This window comes from Martes martes, assembly GCF_963455335.1.
Source record: "Martes martes genome assembly, contig: scaffold_210, whole genome shotgun sequence".
Classification (NCBI taxonomy): Eukaryota; Metazoa; Chordata; class Mammalia; order Carnivora; family Mustelidae; genus Martes; species Martes martes.
In genome coordinates, this window is record NW_027666522.1 from 42,355 (window position 1) to 60,171 (window position 17,817).

Sequence of the window (17,817 nt, forward strand, 5' to 3'; positions counted from 1 at the left end):
GCAGAGCATGGGGAAAGGACAGGCGGAGAGACGGATTGAGCACTCTCGGTCCCTCTTCTCTGAGCAGCCAAGGACGTGGCCTGGGGGCAAACTGTGGCCGAACCCCCGCCCCCTAGCCCCGTGCCCCGAACAGGCAGACCGCTTCCGACCTCTGTCTCCTGGAATGGCCCTATTCCGCAATGCCTGGGCTGACGTTTCCACGCACGCTAGGCCAGGGTTCCCGGTGGTGCATACGCTGTCCTCAGTCTTGGACGATCGTGTTGGGGAAGGGCAAGGGACGGTTTCGCATTGACAGGCTACAAACACCGGGTGGAGAGCGGGCTGGAGGAGGCCACGGGATGGAGGGGAGGGGGTTGTGGGCCCTGGGGCCTGGGGCGCCTTAGGTAGAGCCCGAGGCCACCCTGGAGGAGGCGCACTGGCTGCCTCCCTGGCCGGCTCCCGCAGGGGGTGAGGGGCGGGGCCTGTGGCGGCCACGCCCACGGCCTTGCCGCTGGCAGCACCTGGGGTCCGGCCATTGTCCTGGGCGTGGATCAGGCCTCCTTCGCGCCGAGGCCCCACGCGTGCCACCTCCACCTCGGCCCCGTGGCCTCCTGGCCGGAAGCCCTTGTGCGCATGCGTCCCAGACTCCGGTGGCTTCTGCGAGGAGACGGCTGACGTCCCCCCTTCGCTGGGCCGCGGAGCTCCACTGCCGGGCCGCCTGCGGGAGCCGCGTGCTCACCCCTCCTGCTCCGTTCCTCCGCAGCTGCCCCAGCTGGGGGCCACATGGGACGCGGGACTGCCCCCCAATCCTGACCGACTCCGTCGAGGGAGGGGTCCATCGGGACGCGGCTGTCCGCGGACATATAGCCCCACCCCCAGAAGAGAGGCGAAGGTGCTGCTGGGCCTAGGCGTGGGGATGGCGGCAGAGCCAGCGCAGGACGAGGAGGGCCGTTGGGAGAGAGAGGGCGCCATCCTGGTGGTGGAGCTTGTGCTAGTGGGGGATGACGTAATGTTGGTGTGGCAGCTTGCGGTGGTCCAGGTGGCAGAGGACCCCGGGGAGACTGAGGAGGAGGACGAGGACGAGGACGACGAGGCTAGGGAGGTTGGCAGTGAGGCTGAAGTAGAGGGGGAGGCTGAGGAGGGCGAGGAGGCTGAGGAGGAGGAAGAGGAGGAGGAGGAGGAAGAGGAGGAGGAGGAGGAGCAGAGGGAGGAGGAGGATGAGGCTGTTGAGGATGAGGTTGCAGAGGTACCAGAGGTGCAGGAGGAGGAGGATGAGGAGGAGGAAGACAGGAGGGAAGAGGCCTGGGAGGAGAGCCAGAAGGAGCGAGAAGCGCAGGAGCTGCAGGAGAAGCAGGAAGGGGAAGAACGGCCAGAGGCACGGCCACGTCCGTCCCCGTCCCCGCTCCAGGCCCTCGAGGCCCTGCAGTCAGAGCTGGAGCCCATGAACAAAGACGCCAGCAGGGCCTACTCTGGGCTCAAGCTCAGGTTCTGGCAGAGGCGACGGCGTCACCTGGACCACCGAAGCGCCCTCATCCGGGGCATCCCTGGCTTCTGGGCCAAGGCTGTATCCTTGATACCTTCACGGAGGGACCCCGATGTGGCCGGGCTAGCGCAGGAGACTCCTGTGGCAGGGGGCCTGCGTTGTGGTGGCCTGGCTCATGCCTCGGTGATCACGACAGTTTCGAATCCCTGCTTCCGGGTGGGGGTCCCTGGTGGGGCCGCAGGTTGCCCTCGATGTGCCGGGGAGGGGGCCGTGGGTGGGCAGGGAGGTCACCGAGGATTTCCAGCTTTCTGTGTTAGTGCCCAGCAGGGAATTACCTAACTAACTAATGCAGCAGGCCGTGCGGGGGCGCAGGGGCCCTTGACACAATCTGTGAGGTGGAGTGGGTCCCGGTGGTAGGAGGGGAGATGCAGGGCGCACTTGCTGTGCAGACCTGCTCTGTTGTTGTAGCTCTTTCTTCTCCAGCCCTCGGAGAGTCCTTGACCCGAAGCAGTTTGTGAACCACCCGCAGATGTCAGCCATGCTCAGTGAGCAAGATGAAGGCATACTTGGCTCCATGACGGATTTGAAGGTCTGGCCCGGGAGATGGAGGCCCGGCCTGGGGGATGGGAGAAGAGGGGGTAACAGAAGCGATTCCTCCCCAAGGCCAGGAGGGGAAGGGTCTGCTGGACAGAGATCTCAACCCTCTCCCCCACTTTGCCGCCCGGCAGGTGGAGGAACTCGAGTCTCCCCGTGATGGCCGCAAGATCCTGCTCTTCTTTCGCGAGAACTCCTACTTCCGCAACGACGTCGTTGAGAAGGAGTATGTCCTCAGGGCTGCTGGTAAGGGGCCTCTGCGTGGATGGGCGGCAGCAGGTGGAGGCGGCAGGGTTGAACCTGATGCATCATCCAGCGCCTTCGCACGGACCCTTCCTCTTGCAGGGTACGAGCCGTCTCATTCCACTCCCATCCAGTGGCACCACTGTTACGAACAGGAGGCCTGTAGCCGCAGACGCCACAAGAGCAGCCTTAACTTCTTCAGCTGGTTCTCTGACCACAGCTTTGCCGGGCCTAGCAGGATAGCTGAGGTGGGTCCCTGTGACAAACCGCGCACGTGAACCTGCCTGTGCTCCCCAGCGGACTGGGATGTGCATCTGAGCCCTGCCCCGTTTCCCCTGCCAGATCATCATGGACGACCTGTGGCCCGATCCCCTGCAGTACTACGTGAGGAAGAAGGCCCCAGCAGAGGGAACTGAGAGGAGGGCAGGTGAGACGCCCAGGGCGTGGGTGCTGAAAATGCTCCGTGCGGCTCCGTGGGAGCTGGGCTCCACAAATGCAGAAACGGAGGCTTAGAGGAACACTCAAGAGGCGGTGACCCCGTGTCCAAAGGGCATCACCGTGAGTCGGGGAGGGCGGTGTCAAACTGGTTCTGCCTGGGAAGCTTGAGGCAGGCGGGTCAGGCAACACCAGTGAGCAGAGCCGGAGAAGCAGTCGGCTCAGCAGCTGCCTTGCGGGAAGTGCCACTCCCTGGCCGTGAACTCCTGCCCTCAGGTCTCCTCGCCACCGCCTCAGCTTTGAGCCCACCTAAGCACCTCTTGCCAGCCTTGGCGCAGATGTCTGCGTTCCCTGGCGTAAAGGCTCATGCGTCACCCCGTCACTTTTGTGTGTTCATCGGTAGAGTCCTCCCAGTCATCTCCCTGGGCAATCTCCTGTGCCCACCGCAATCAGCCAGAGAACACTGGAGAGCGTGCACAGATACCGTTGCTATGTGGGTGGAGGAAATGTAGGGGGATCGCCATCAAGGGCCGGGGAGAGGGGCAGGGGAGAATGGCCTCCGTTCCCCGAAAGGGCCTTGAAACCCTCAAGCAAACCTGCGTGTGGCCCGTAGAGGATACTCACCGGCCGCCTCATGTGTGCCCGGGTGACTGTGTGCCCGTGTGTCTGTGTCTGTGTCTCCGTCTCTCCCAGGGAACTTGAGCATGTTGAGGTGAATACGCAGAAGCCTTGCCCTTGACCCGGAAAGAGTCCAGGACCTTCAGATGGAGCCGGATGATCAGCCTGGTCCCTCCCACAGGGAACACCTCCAGTCTGGTGCCTGGGAGAAACACAGGGCCGATTGAGGCCCCCTGTAAAAATACTGAAATGTGGAAAAACGACGTCAACCGTGTTTATGTGTGTTACTGTGTGTACGCTCACACACGGTCGTCTTCATGGAAAGGGGCAGGTGGGGAGCCTGAGCTCATGGGATTCCCGTCGATGCTTACTACTCTGCCCCGGCATCCTTATTCCGTGGAAGGGGTGGGGCCGTATGCTGGCCCAGAGGTCCAGGTCACACGAGCTCTGGGACTGCATCCCAGCGTGGCAGAGGTCCTTCCCCTAGGGATGGTGGAGGTGGGCAGGGAGAGGAGATGAGCGAAAGGCCAGCTAACAGGGCCCATGCCTTCCCTGGGGAAATAACAGAGGTCAAAGAAAGGGAAGGGCGAGCCAGGGCCAAACGTGTCCAGTGTCAACTTTTGGTGGATGGCGATGACCGTCTCCCAGAGATGCTCCCTGGTGGATGACCTCACACACAGAACGGGTGGGACTGTAGTTTCATTACTCCGTTGAACCCCAGTGCCAGGGCTCTCCTTTCTTCTAAACAAGGGGCCCAGGCCCTTGCTGACACAGTCATCCTCTCAGCCCCAGATACAGCGGGAGCGAGTGGGGGCCAGGCCCTGTGGAGGGACTGTTGGAGAGGGGAAAGTGGGAGGAGGGAAGGTAGGAAAGATCACCCTGTCGTTCTGGCCCAGGTAGCTGGGCGGAAGCATAAATTGCAGGGAAAGGCACGCTCGCGCGCGCGTGCGGGCCCGCACACACACACGCACGCGCGCGCGCACACACACACACGAACACCATCGGGTTCCAACCGCCCTAAGCCACAGAATATTTAGCCACTCACATACACTGACACATACTCAGGAGCAGAGCCAACACCCCCAGCCAACACACAGTGATTCAGTCACCCTCATGTCCTGACACGCACACACTCACTCACCCTCCCAGGCACACAACCTTCACCCACTCACATGTCCAGAGACACGCTCACATACTGACAACCCCACGCAGCCCCATGATCCCCACTTCCCGGCTTCCCTAGGACGTTGGCTTGGGGTCCCCCAGATGGTCAGCAGAGGAGAGGGCAGAGTATTGCTGAATGCGAGACCCAGGACACCCGCCCGTGTGCTGTCTGTCCCGTGCTGACCCCGAGGCTGATCTGCCTCCTTCTCCGTGGTCTGAAGGCAGGTGCCCAATGCCCTCTATCCGCTTAGACCCCAAAAGGGAAATGCCACCAAAGGGCACCCCTAGTCCTCACCAACACCCCACGGAGCACGCTCCCCTGGTTAAGGGCCAAGTGCGCGCAGGCTGCTTTGACCGTGTAGGGCACCGTCCATCTTCTGAGGTCTTGGCCTCACTCCTCCCACTTTCAAATTCTTTGTGACTTTGGGACTCAGAGGCCAGTCTCTTGCACGGAGCATAGATGTGGCCAGCTTTTCAACACCTGCCCGTTCTGCTGTCGTCCACATCTTACTCCAGTGCTGTGAAGCCCCGTTACTGACCAGCCCCGTTACTGACACAGGGCAGTCCACAATCACAGTACTTGGTGTCTGTGTACTCCCTGGCTGTTTCCACCCTCTATTCCTCCGTGACTTCCCCATTTGCTGTCTCATGTTTTCGGGAAACATGACAGCTGCCCTGGTTGACACCACTGGATTCAGCTCTGCTCAGCCGACTTGTTGCTTCCCCACGCGTGGGTGGCCCCTTCCTCACAAGCGATGTGTCCTTTGGGTCTACATGCCTCGCAAAGTATGAATTCAGCTGGGGGCAGAACAGTCCTTGCCTCCCCGCCTCCGCCCTTCCTCGCCGCGCCCTGCCTGTCTCTCCCTCCCCATCCCTGCGCACGGCTCTCCCTCCTGCCCCTGTCCCTCTCTTCCCTTCTCTCCCTCCCTCCCATTCCCCCTCTCTCCCCCAGCTCTTCTTCTCCTTCTGGGCTTCTCTCCCTCTCCTCCCAGTCTCCCTCTCCTCCCCCTCCCCCTGTCACCACCCCAGCCTTCTCCCTCTCCAAGGCTGTGCTCCTGTTCCTGCGGTAACACCAGAGGAGCCTCCTCTAGTGGTTTGGGCAAGGTTGCAAGTGCTGGGTCAGTTTGGATTGTACCAGTAATTCCAAAGTCTGAGCTGTCTCACGGACTGTCTCAGACATTTGTTTCTTCTCCCCATAGACAGCCATGCATCTTACTCCCTGCAGGGGCGTTTGTGACACTTGTTGCGACCACAGCCCCTGCACTTAACGCCTGCACTAAACGCCAAGGGAGTTCCTCCTGCGTCTTTCTGGTCAAAATCCCCCAGGACACACCGACCCACTCCTTCTAATAGAGGCCCTCCCACGATGCAACCGCAACGCTGGTGGCCTTGCCATCACCCACGAGGCCTTCCCTGACACCTCAGGCGGCAAGCATCCTATCCCGCCACAGCACCCGCCCCCGCCCCCCGGAGCAGACCTCTGTGAGGTGTGGTCTTGTCTCAAAGGACCGACGTGGGGAGTACCAGAGAAAGGGCACTTGGGCTGTGCATGCTCACTTGGCCATCCCCTCCCCGCACGGTACTCCACTCAGCCACCGACACAGTCTAAGGGAGAACTTGGAGCGGAGCTGGAAGAAAGACACAAGAGCCCTTGCATGCAAGTCAGGTGGAGAAGGAGAACGCAACGAGGAAAAGAGACACAGAAACAAAGCGAAAGGGGCCGCTCAGAGGAAAGCACCTTGGGAGCAAGTTTTACCACTGGCTTGGGCAGAGGAATTTGCAGAGTTTCTCTTTGGACTGAAAGCCTGGCCCAGTCGCATGCTGCCCAGTCGCAATCACGGACCTCACCGGGGCCGGCTTAGCAGCTCTGTAGGCACCCCGGTGGCCAGGGACCTCGGCTCTTTGCAGAGTAACTTCAGGGAAAGTACTTGGCGTGCAGTTCCCTTCTCTTCCGGAAAGCTGGGGCGGGGGATGGGGGGTGGGGGGCTGGGGAGGCGGATGGCCCCTGCACGCAGCACCTTGGCGGCGGGCTCCTGGCGCCGTGCACCACCGGGCAGGCCCAGGGCGAAAGCCACGTGGCAGTGACGGGGCGCAGGTGGGGCAGCAGCTGATGCCCCCCGGGCTCTCCCCCAGGTCCCCTAAGAAGGAGCGCGGGAGGCTTTCGCGCGGCGGGCACACTCGGCATTCAGCCGCCGGATTTCAATTCCTGGCGCCAGCCGAGGGGCCCCAGACGGACGGACGAGAAAGGGACGAGTGGGGCTGGGATACCACGGCACTTGCGGGAAAGGCCTGACAGGGGTCTCTGAAGAGAACGTTTGGGGTTGAGAGGCGCGGAGGCCACCGCGGTGGAGGGGCTCGGGCGGGCTCCCGGGCGGGCTCTGGTGCGGCCAAGACACAGGGCGGGTGGTGGCCACGCCCACTGCCCTGGCACGGGTTAGACCCGGGAGCACGCCGCGTCCTGCGCGGGGCTCGGGGGCTCCATCCGGCCCAGGCCGCATGCGTGCCTCCCCCCGCCCCACACCCCTGCGCCGCCCGTGTCTGCCCCGTCACCGCCCGCCCCGCGGGCCTGTGCGCATGCGTGCCCCAGGCCCGCGCACTCTGCTAGGCGCTGCCGCCCAGCGGCGTTCCTGGGCGCTGCAGCTGAAGCTGCCGGTGCCGCCTCCGTCGCCTTCAGTCCCCAGCGGCCGGCGCTCAGGGCCAGGGCCACATGGAGAGTGAGTCGAGGTCCGGGGAAGGCGGGGCTGCCCCAGAATCCTGGAGCACCTTGGTCGCAGACGAGGGCGGTGAGGAGGCGGGGGCCCTCAGGGAGACCGGCTCCTGCGGGCACGCGGGGGCGCTTCTGGCCCTCGAGGCTGCGGGGGTGGTGGCAGAGGCTGTGCGGGAAGCTGAGGCCCAGGGGGGCACAGAGGAGGCCGGCGCGGGGCCGGAGTTGGTGCTGGTGGTGGAGGATATCGCGGCGGTGGTGGAGGTGGTGGCGGTGGAAGTCGAGGAGGTGCTGGCGGCGGAAGACGAGGAGGTGCTGGCGGTGGAAGTCAAGGAGGTGCTGGCGGTGGAAGTCGAGGAGGTGCTGGCGGCGGAAGACGAGGAGGTACTGGCGGCGGAAGACGAGGAGGCGGCGCAAGCACAGCAGGTCGAGAGGCCGAAGGAGCTGTGGCAGGCAGAGCCGGTGCCCCGGCCCGACCCAGCCGGGGCCGCACTTGCCGCGCTGGAGGTGGTTCAGGAAGCGCTCCGCTCTGTGGACGCCCAAGCCTCCAGGGCCTACTTGCGGCTGAAGCGCAGGATGAATCGGAAGCGCAGTGGTCACCTGGCTCGAAGAAGGGCCATCATCCAGGGCATCCCTGGCTTCTGGGCACACGCCGTATCCTTCAGCCTGCTGGCTGGGTTTGGGCACCTGTGGAGGAGAGTGGGAGCAGGGCAGCAGGGTGCAGAGCCTCAGCCAGGGGCAGGAGAGCTGCGGGGATGGGCCTCGCTCCCCCAGCCGTGGGCCCCAGGCCTCCAGCGCTGGGCACCTCGCGGCAGTAGGCCGCCCAGGCAGCAGTGGGCCCAAGGCGGGAGCAGTGGCCCCAGCCTTCTCCTGCACAGCAGAGGGGCAGGGGCCAGCAGAGGGTGGTCCCGGAGGAGGTGGGTGCGGGGAGGGAGTGGGCGTTGGGGGGAAAGGCAGGGGCTGGGACCTGTGCATTGCTGCCTGAGCAGAAGGTCCGGGCCAGTGCTTTGGGGCTGCAGCACCCCAACAGGCCTCTGCGGTCGCGGAACCCGGGTCAACACTCTGGACTCCTAGTGAAGCCCGGTCCCACTTGGCTCAGAGCAGATGCTGCAAGGAAAGGATTTGGGGGGTGCGTGGGGCAGATGGAGAGGCTGCGCGCCTCCTTCCCGGTCCTTCCCAACCTGTCTTTTTGGCGAGGTCACGGCAGACCTAGAGTTCTGTGCGCTTGCACTCATTGAGGGTCAGTCAGCGGGCTGGCCGACTTCAGCGGCCCCCAGGGCCCTGGACACGGTGCAGGGGTGCTACAAACTCTGTCTCCGCAGGTCCTACTGAGGCGGGCCGAGGCCCCTGGCCCAGGTGCTCACAGACACGTTTCCTGCCTCCCTGCCTCTCCGTCTCCACGTCCCCCACCCTGGCTCGCTCTCTCCCCACCTGCCGTCCCTCTGCAAGTCTCTTCCTCGGAGTTTGGGTGTCTCTGTCTCTCTCTCTCTCCTCCTTCGCGCCCCGTCCTCCCACACTACCCCTTTCCTCCCTCTCTTGCTGACCCTGCCAGGCTCTTGCTTGGCACCCTGGCTGTGCAGCCATGCTGCAAGTGAGCGGAGCAGCCCCCTTGTGGGCACAGAAGGTCCCTCAAGAGCCCAGGGCTTCAGGGGAGCACACAAGCAAACACGGCCGTGAGCGGGGGACCGAGCCCATCCAGACATCCAGCGTGGTGACTGACCGCCTCCTGGCCCAGCCGGCCCCGGGCACAGGCCAGACGGACTTGGGAAGGCAAAGCAGGCAGGCTCTTGGCCTCGCCCTGTTGATCCTCCAGCCCAGCGCCACCCCAGGGCAGAGCATGGGTGACGAAAGGGCAAGCGCTGAGGAGGCTGGGAGTGTGGCGGTGCCTTCTGTTTGTGCACAGGCCCCATTCGGTCCCTGGCTCTCGGTCGGGAAGGGCCGGGGGTTCCCGGGTGGTTCCCGGTTCTCTTTCCGGAGCACTTGCCGTCGAGGCTCCTTGACCCAAGGCAGATCCTGAATCACCCGCAGATATCAGCCGTGACAGGTGACCAGGACGCAGACCTGCTCAGCTACATGACCAATTTAGAGGTTAGCCCTGGAGACGGAGGCCGGCGGTGGTGCCTTGGGAGTGGGGTTGCAGCTGGAGGGGCTGCGGCAGGGTTGCTCAGAGCCGCGCTCAGTCCCCTTCCCCCTCCCCGTCCTCTCGCTTTGCTGGGCCAGGTGGAGGAGCTGGTTCATCCCAAGTACCGCTGCAGGCTGATGTTTTCCTTTGGGAGCAACCCCTACTTCCAGAACGACGTGATCGTTAAGGAGTATCACCTTAGCATCGCCGGTAAGAGTGGGCCTGAGCTTCAGGGGAGCTGGCGGAGGGCCGCCGGGCACGTGGGCCCCGGGAACGGGAAGGGAGGTGTATGGGGTCCTGGGGGCGGGGGAGGGATTTGGCACCGGAGGGGGAGAGGTTGTAGGTTGGGAGCGAGAGCGGGCGTGGGGCCCTGGCCATGGACGGCCTCCCTTAAGTTTCCTCGTCCTGCAGGATATAGGGCGACTCGTTGCACCCCAGTCCAGTGGTTCTGGGATGAGGAACGTGGAGGTGCCAGCCGCAGGCGAGACAGCAGCAGCCTGAACTTCTTCAACTGGTTGTGTGACCCCAGCTGCCCGGGGCCCAACAGGATGGCCGAGGTGAGGCCCCTGCGGCCTTCGTCCGCCACGGTGATGCTGGGGCCCCGGCTGCTGGGGACCGGGGCCGGGGGCCCCACGCTCACCTGGCCTTTTTTCCCCTCCCAGATCATCATCGAAGAGCTGTGGCCCAATCCCTTGCAGTACTACCCTAGGCCGGAAGGCGGCCCATGGGAGTGAGCTGAGAGGAAGACCTGTCGGTAAGGAGCCCCGAGGGCTGGGTCCTGAACTGTGTGGGGAGGGTGCCCGGGGACAGTCAGTTTCATGGCGCGGAAACTGAGGCTCAGAGGAGCCTGGGCCCACGCAGCAGCTGGCAGGGTGGGAAGTGAGCCTGGGGCCACTCAGAGCACACCCACAGGGCGGAGGAGGTGTCTAGTCCGGCAGGTGCCTGCCCCCCATGCTGTGTGCCGGCAAATCCCTGCTCAATCGGGCGAAGCAAGGCTTCGCCACCGCCTTTTCCTGAACTGTCTCCCGTGGCTGTCGGCCCCTCTCTCGGTCCTCCTGCCAACGCCTTCAGTTGGGGATGGCCGGCCTATCTTGGGGAGTCGGGCTCCTTGTCCCGTCCCCGTCGTGGGCCACGACTCCCGGGCTGCCCTCCACGTTCCTGAGCACCGCCTGGCCTCCCGCAGCCATACGGACATCCTGGGAAATGGCCCTAGGCCGTCCACAGGAGGGTCGTGGCGCCCTCGCTGGGGAGGAACAGGGATCCCACGGGGACGAGGCGGGCTCGCAACATCACGTTGGCGATCCCGGCAGCATGTGTTTTCACAAATAGCTAAGATTTTTGTGTGTGTTTTCCTGTTTGTCTCTGTGTGTGTGTGATGCGTGTGTGTATGTGTCGGGGCATGGCCACTGTGTGGAAGTGGACATCAGAGAGCACCCGAGTTTGACCACCGAGACGAATTTGATGAGGCCTCCACCGTTGAGAGACATGGATGGGCTCGTCTCCGTGGTGCTCTGCCTGCACGGGACAGAAACAGGGACAAGGATCAGCAGGGGCGGCGCTAGAGAGTATCCTGCCCAATGCTGCAGGGACAGGGGGAAGGGCCATAAACAAGTTACAGAGCCCTTTGGGTCCATGTGTCGGCTTCTGTCGGGGGCACGGGAAATGGCAAGGAGGAAATCAGCCTGCTGGGATCCTCCAGCCCCCATCCTGTTGGATTCCATGGGTGGGCGTGATGGAGAGCTTGGGGGCCGGGCGCAGCAGGGCTGGGCCTGGGGAGAGAACCCCACCCTTCCTAGGCAGGATCTGGCCAAGGAGGGGAAAAAGGTGCAGCTCTCCCGGTGAAGTCTTGTTCTTTAGAGCAGGGGGCCCAGGAGGGTCCAAGGTGCTCCCGAGCGGGGCCCTGGTGCCCCCTTGGCTCCTCGCACCACCTTATTCACATCGCTTGGAGAGCTTTTCCAAGTTCCCCTGCTCCTGGAAGTGTGCCCTGCGTTGCTGAGATGCGAGGCCATGCATGCTTCTGGTCAGGTCCAGCACAAACCCAAGGGTCCCGGCAGGACCAAGGGGGAGGCAGTCCCTCACCGTCCCTGTGGACACCAGACCCTCCTGCAGGTAACACCACCCACCGCAGGGGACAGTTCCACGGATATGTGAGGGTACGCCAGTGTGGTCCACAGGCTGTGTGACATCGTGAGTCTGCTGTGTGTGAGGGAGCAGCTGTGGGCGGGTCCGCATCCGTGTGTGTGTGTGTGTGTGTGTGTGCGCGCGCATTTTCAAGCACCTCTGACCACCTGAGCATTCCTCTGAGCTGAGGACCATGTGTGTAGGATTCTGCACGTGTGTGTGTGGACTTGCATGTCCTCTTTTGCTCCCCTGTGTGCAGGCCGTCATGGGTGCGTGGGCGCTTAGCTTGTGTGTCTCGTATGTGTGTGCGCGTGGGTGACCAGGGTGTATGCCTGCATCCCGGAGACAGGGTGTGTTTATGTTTTGCGTCTGTGTGTGTGCACACCCATGGGTGAGTGTGTTGCGAGGCCTCGAGTGACTGCATGCACACCGGCGCCGTGTGGGCGTGTTCACGTGTGCTGCAGGTGCATGCCGGCGTGTGCACACGTGTGTCTCTGAGTGTGGCCACGTGTGCTTGCCTCATGTGTGGGTGGAGGCTTCAGGTGCACGCACGCGAGAGTGTGTGGCGAGTGTGAACGTGTGTGTGCTGGACGCCGAGTGTGTAGGTGTCTGTTTCTTGGTTGTGTGTTCCCGTGAGCAGGACTGTGGTTTTGCGTGGCCGAGTGTCATGCCTGCGAGCTGGTTCCGTGCATTTTTTTGCGTAGGTGTGTGCTTCTACGCACAGAGGCATGTGTGTATGCGTGCACGCAGAATTCTGTATGCCTGGGTGAGGTGAGTGGTGTGTATTCGGTGCGTATGCATTTCCAGGCACCGCTGGGTGTGTGACCCTGCAGGGCTACGCATACAAGGCTGTGTGCCGTAGTCCTTGCCTGGGAGTGTTTTGTGTGCATACCCTTGTGTGCCCACAGATTCCTGTGGTGTGTTTGGGGACTTGCAGGCCCAGGGGTTATTGTGGTTTTGGGTGTGTACCTGTGCGTGTAGGTGTCGCCACCCTTGCAAGCCTCGGTGCTGGAGACTGTGTGTGTGTTTTTCTGTGCGTGTGTGTGCGCGCGCGTGTAGGCATGTCTCTGTGTGAGGGGATAAGTGGGAATGCCTCTGTGCCATCGAGCAGGTGTATTCACTGTGTGTCTCCTCTTCTGTAATCAGTGTGTGTGTTTGTGTGTATGGGGACAATTGGAAATGCCCTTATGCCGTAGACCATGTGTTTTCATTGTGTGTCTCCTCTTCACTAAGCAACGTCTGCGTGTGTGTGTGTGTGTGTGTGTGTGTATGTGTGTTTCTCTGGGGCCTTCTTTGTACACAGTTGTGCTGGAGAGTTTGGTGTGTGTTGTGGGTACATGTTTCCATGTGAACTTGTGTTTCCAGTTGTAGGGCTGAGGGTGCATGTCTCTGTGACATGAGATAGGTTGTGCAGGGAGTGCATGTGGGTTTGCGTGGGCTTAAGCGCGTGTGCACGTACGTGCGTGTGAGTGTAGCGGTTGACTGTGCATTTCTATATCAGGGAGGACGTGTGGTTTTCTCACATGTGTCTGAATCCTCAGGGCGTGCGCGTATGAGTGTGTGTTTTGGACCCTTGAGAATGCCTGCGTGTCAGATTCTGTGGATGTTTCTGGATTGCGGGGGATCACGGGCATACTTCCTTTTTGAGCAGGTCAACTGCGTACGCCTGTGCCGGAGACCTTGTATGGGTTGTCTGTGTGTACGTGTGCTTGCAAGCGCACGTGTGTGTTGGTGTACTGTGTGTGGCGTGCTCTGTGTGATTGCAGAAGCATGAACCTGTGTGTGTGTGTTTGTGTGCCTGTTTGAGTGGCTACGTGTGTGTTCCTGTATGACACAGACCATGTGTCTTACTTACATGCTTCTGTACCCTCAGGGCTATGTGTGAGTGTGTCGTGCTCAGATGTAACGTCGTGAGTAGCGTTTGCCTGCGTGCTGGAGTTTGTGGATGTGTTGGGGTGTGTGTGTTAGTGTTCTTGGGCACACCCGTGTAATGGTTTTTATGGTGGTGCCACATGCGTATGCCTGTGCCGGACACCTCGTGTGAATTGGGTCTGTTCTGGGTGTTTTTGCAAGCACCTATGTGTCTGCAGGCAAGGGATGGTGTGCATGCTTCAGATCAACATGAGCGAGTGTGTACACAGTGTGTACAGTGGGTTCGAGGAGAGTATGTGTGTATGAGTGTGTGTGTCTGTGTGTGTGCACACTTGATGGGCTACTTGTGTGTTCCAGGATGACGTAGACCATGGGTTTTGCTTACGTGCTTCTCTATCCTCAGGGGAGTGTGTGTGTGGTTGCGTGTGTTCTGTGTGTGTGTGTGAGTGTGCATGCTCAGATGTGTTGGCGTCAGTTGTGTATGCCTCTGTGCCAGGGGTTTTTGATGTGGTCATTTCCGTGTGTGAGTATGATGGTTCCGCGACACACGTGTGTATGTATTTTGGGGCCGGGACTGTATGTGTAGGCCTTTGCCGGAGACCTTCTGTGAGTCGTATGCATTGTGTGTGTGTGTCTGTGTTCGTGTTTACAAGCCCCTATGTGTCTGTATGCAAGGGCTGCTGTTACAAGCCTGAATTTCATACCGAGGAGTGTGAGTTTAGTGTGTTCAGTAGGTTTCCTTGAGCGTGTGTGTGTTTGTGTGTGTGCGTGTGTGTGAATGGAGCTTGTGGGTGTGTGTTTGCATTTTCATGTGTCTGTGTGTGTGTGTGTGTGTGTGTGTGTGTCTGTGCGCATGTGTCATCTCCACGCCTTTGTATCAGAGATAATGTGTGGGTGCGTGTAGCATGTGCATGTGTTTGCACGAACACACGTGTCTTGTATGTCACTCTGTGTTTAGATGAAAATGTGAGTCTGGTTACGTGTGGCCTCATGCACGCCTGGGTGCCGTGAGTCTGTGTGTGGGGGGGGTATGCATGTGCCATCTCGATGACTTGGTTTCAGGGATCATGTGTGGGTGTGCAGGGTATGTGCGTGTGTTTGGACGAGCACAGACGCATCACGTGTTTCTCTGTGTTTCGAAGAACACGTGAGTGTGATTTTGTGTGGCCTCATGCACGTCTGGGTGTCGAGAGTCTGTGTGTGTGTGTGAGTGTGTGTGTCTGTGATGTGTGCCCAAGCCTTTGGACAGGGTCACGTGTGTATGAGTGTGTTGGGAGTCCCTGGTCGGGAAAGGAGAGGGCCCATGGCACTTCCCGCTCTGCTGATTATGGAGAAAGGGGCCAGTGGCGGAGTGCAGCCACGTCCCTCCTGACACACAGACCTTGTGTGCATTCCATGGTTACTCAGGGTTCTCTGTCCCCTCTCGCCGCAAAACGCACACGGGCCAAGGCAAGGCAGGCACGTGTCAAGCACACCACCCATCGAGGCAGCTTGCACGGATGGTGCCGGTGTGGGAAAACCCTAGGGGTCTCAGTGTGTGTTACAGAGGGGCTCAAACCTTGTACCCGCCTCTGTGTTGATTAGCCAAAGGCAGCAAAGAATAAGAAAGAATCCGTGAGCAGCACGTTCCTCCAGAGGAAAGAGCCCTGCGGGGAGCTCTCCTCCCAGTAGAAAGGCCATCCTGGACTCTGTTCTTCTCCTGTTTGGGCCGGTCTTGTCCACCTCCTGTGTACCAGGCGGGGAGGACGAAAAGGAGAGGAGCTGAACCCACAGGCACGTGTTCCCTGCCTCAGCGAGGGGCACCCAGCTTGTTGCTCCCTGAGCCAACAGGGGTTTCCCAGCACCACTTCTCACCAGTCCGGGGCTCGCCCCTCCCCGTCCGCTCGCCCTGCACTCACCCCGTCTTCGACGTTCCCCACCGCCTGCACCTCAGCTGGGCTTGGGATCTGGCAACGTGTGCCCACGAATGGATCCCGGCAGAGCCTCCCAGCGGCCCCTGTGGTGCTATGCCGACATCTCATGCTGTTTGTGGAGTCCTGACCTCATTGCCTTGGGGAACTGGGTTCCCTCCTGGCGGCCCCGGCAGCTAGGTGTAGGTCGAGGAGGGTTTGGCCTTCGGGCTCGGGAACCCTGCCGGCTTCACGGTTCGGGCCTGAACGTCAGCAAGTCTGCCCGCGGTTGGTCAGATCTCAAGTTGGGGATCTCAAGTCCGATACAGCCCCTCAGGGAGAATTCTAGGGTGGTGGAGAGCAACGGGCCAAAGGAAGACTGCTGGGGCCATCGTCACGTCTTCTGGTCTCCTTGTCGCCTAAGCTGGAGAGTAGCCTCACAGCTCCCCCAGGCCAGTCCGTGGGATTCATCGTGTCGACAAGATGGAGGGGAAGTCCCAGGCATGCTGACGGTTGCAGCGGGGCTGCCCGCGGGGATCCGGACGTGGAGGACCCCAGAACGTGCTGCGCTCGCCCCACCCACTTTCCCTAGAGCCCTCTGCGGCTCGCTCCTCGGGGCTTTTAGGAAGGGCCTGCCGAGCTCTACAGGGGAGAGGAAAGGCTGGACGGTGCCGCTAAAGCGCCTCCCAGGTGTCTCCCATAAACACAGGCGCTCCGCTTCCTTGACTGGGGGATGCCCCGCCTGCCCCGGAAAGAGGTGTTTAGGATTGGACCCCTGCCGCAGGTCGCATGGCTTAAGCTGTTGGGCGCATCATAAGGACATCGGGTTTCCTCCCAGGGCCTTAGGGTGCAAACCAGGGGATGTGGCTCGTGCACATCTGCCTGGAGTTCAGGGCAGGTTCAGGGCAAACACGTACGTGGCGCAAGAGGGCTGAGCGCCTCCTGAAGAAGACCGCCCGCTCCAGGGGCTTAATGGCCAGAGCTGCTGGGAGACGGACGCTTGCTACGGGACTGGAGGACCCAGGGCAACGGTCTTCCACGCATGTGGTCTCGCAGGCAAGGGATGGGGCGCCCAGAATGCGTGTGTGCTTTCCAGTGTACGTGTGTCGAGGCGACGGGGACAAGAAACAAGGGAGGTGCCCTTGAAACCCAGCCTCCCGTGAGGTCTCCGTTCCAGGCTGCTTACCTCTTGTCCTTTGGCCCCTCTCCTGTTCCTTCCCTAGCAGGGGCAATGCCAGATGTCTGTCATTGCATGAATGTCTGTCTCCCTGGATTGCGAGTGGACGTGGAGATCATCCACATGATGGCCGAACACATGGAAACCACAGTCCAAGGCCGTGGGGGTGCATATGAAATCCGGTCCACTGCAAACCCACCGCAGACCCGGCTGGGAACGGAATAGGTCTGTCCGTGCACGCGCTTCCACATGCACGTGTGTGTACATGGAAGGCCACGCCTGTGTACCCCTTTCCCACGGTGTTACAGCCAGCTGCCCACACGGGTACCTGTGGGCACGCAAAGAAACCTTGGTCTGAACACACGGGTGTGTAAGCACTCGGCTGTACTGAACACCGCTGGCACCTTAGAAGGCAGCCGGCATGAACTCTGCGCAGCTCGAACCCCCGCGATAACATTAGTCCAGCCACCCATGGAGTGGAGCCATGGCGCAGAGCCACGCATCCACCGCCGGTTCAGGAGACGGAGCCGAAGAAGACCTGTGCGAGGGCACAGAAGATGCCGTGGCCTCAAGAGTCGGTACGGACCTGCCGGGGACACGTGGAGGGTGAAGAACCGCCGGAGCAACCACGACAGGCACCTCCGTGTACAGGACGCGGCACGTGTGGCCCTTTGACGACTGAGATGACTGAGGTGTGGTGTAAGAAACCCGTCTGTTCCTGTAATGCTGGGGGAGACCGGCTTGCACTGGCTGCACACCAAAATTGCCCCAAGCCTACCTTGTTGGCCCAAAGCCACACGTTGGGTATCCTCTCTCCACGAGTGGGGGCCAGCCCTGGGGACGTGACGGGCCAGCCCTGGGGACGTGACGGCCCAGCCTCAAGTTCTGCTCACGGTCTGACCTGGTGGCCCGCAGGGGAAGGCTAGAGAAGATGTGTTCTCCTCTGCAGGCCAGACAAGCTGGGAACGCCTTCCCCACGGCATTTGTGGTTTCGCCCGAATGCAACGGAAGACACTCAGTCTCTGGAAGTGAAGGTACGTGCGTACGTGCTGTGTCACCTGGGAGCCAGCCCCAGCTTCTTGCCTCCGGCCTCCCAAAGGGTGCACACTGTAGTCACCTGGCCGCCAGACAGAATGCCCAACTGCCCATCCACAGGGTTCGCCCAGACATTGTCTCAGGGGAGGGGCATCCGGATTCACGTTGCCGGATGCCCTTGGCTGCACGAAAGGCACGCCTCCCTCTGTGCTCCATGCCAAACACACTGAGTGTCTGTGGGTAAGTGTGTGTGTGTGTGTGTGTGTGTGTGTGTCTGTGTGTGTTTGTGTCGGGGGCACCCAGCTTGGGACCCTTTCCCTGGTCACGTGACCAGTGGCTAGTCACAGAGGAGAAGAGGGCTTTTATTTCATGGGAAAGGAG

At 61.4% G+C, this 17,817-nt stretch overlaps 1 protein-coding gene across 1 annotated transcript; it reads left to right on the forward strand.

Annotated features, from left to right (window-relative positions):
- Positions 1-1,680: 1,680 nt before the first annotated feature.
- Positions 1,681-3,607, forward strand: LOC308337953 (testis-specific Y-encoded protein 10-like). The gene is made up of 5 exons (XM_080831508.1): positions 1,681-2,051; positions 2,191-2,302; positions 2,402-2,547; positions 2,642-2,726; positions 3,428-3,607. The coding sequence occupies exons 1-5, from the start codon at positions 1,992-1,994 to the stop codon at positions 3,448-3,450; spliced, it is 426 nt and encodes a 141-aa protein (XP_080687634.1). The 5' UTR covers positions 1,681-1,991; the 3' UTR covers positions 3,451-3,607.
- The last annotated feature ends 14,210 nt before the right edge of the window (positions 3,608-17,817 follow it).

Bases quoted from the DNA above. Each gene is read 5' to 3' on its own strand.
- LOC308337953 (XM_080831508.1), top strand. From the start codon at position 1,992: ATGTCAGCCATGCTCAGTGAGCAAGATGAAGGCATACTTGGCTCCATG. The intron at 2,303-2,401 runs GTAAGGGGCCTC...TTCCTCTTGCAG, and splicing joins GTATGTCCTCAGGGCTGCTG to GGTACGAGCCGTCTCATTCC. The intron at 2,727-3,427 runs GTGAGACGCCCA...CGTCTCTCCCAG, and splicing joins GGGAACTGAGAGGAGGGCAG to GGAACTTGAGCATGTTGAGG.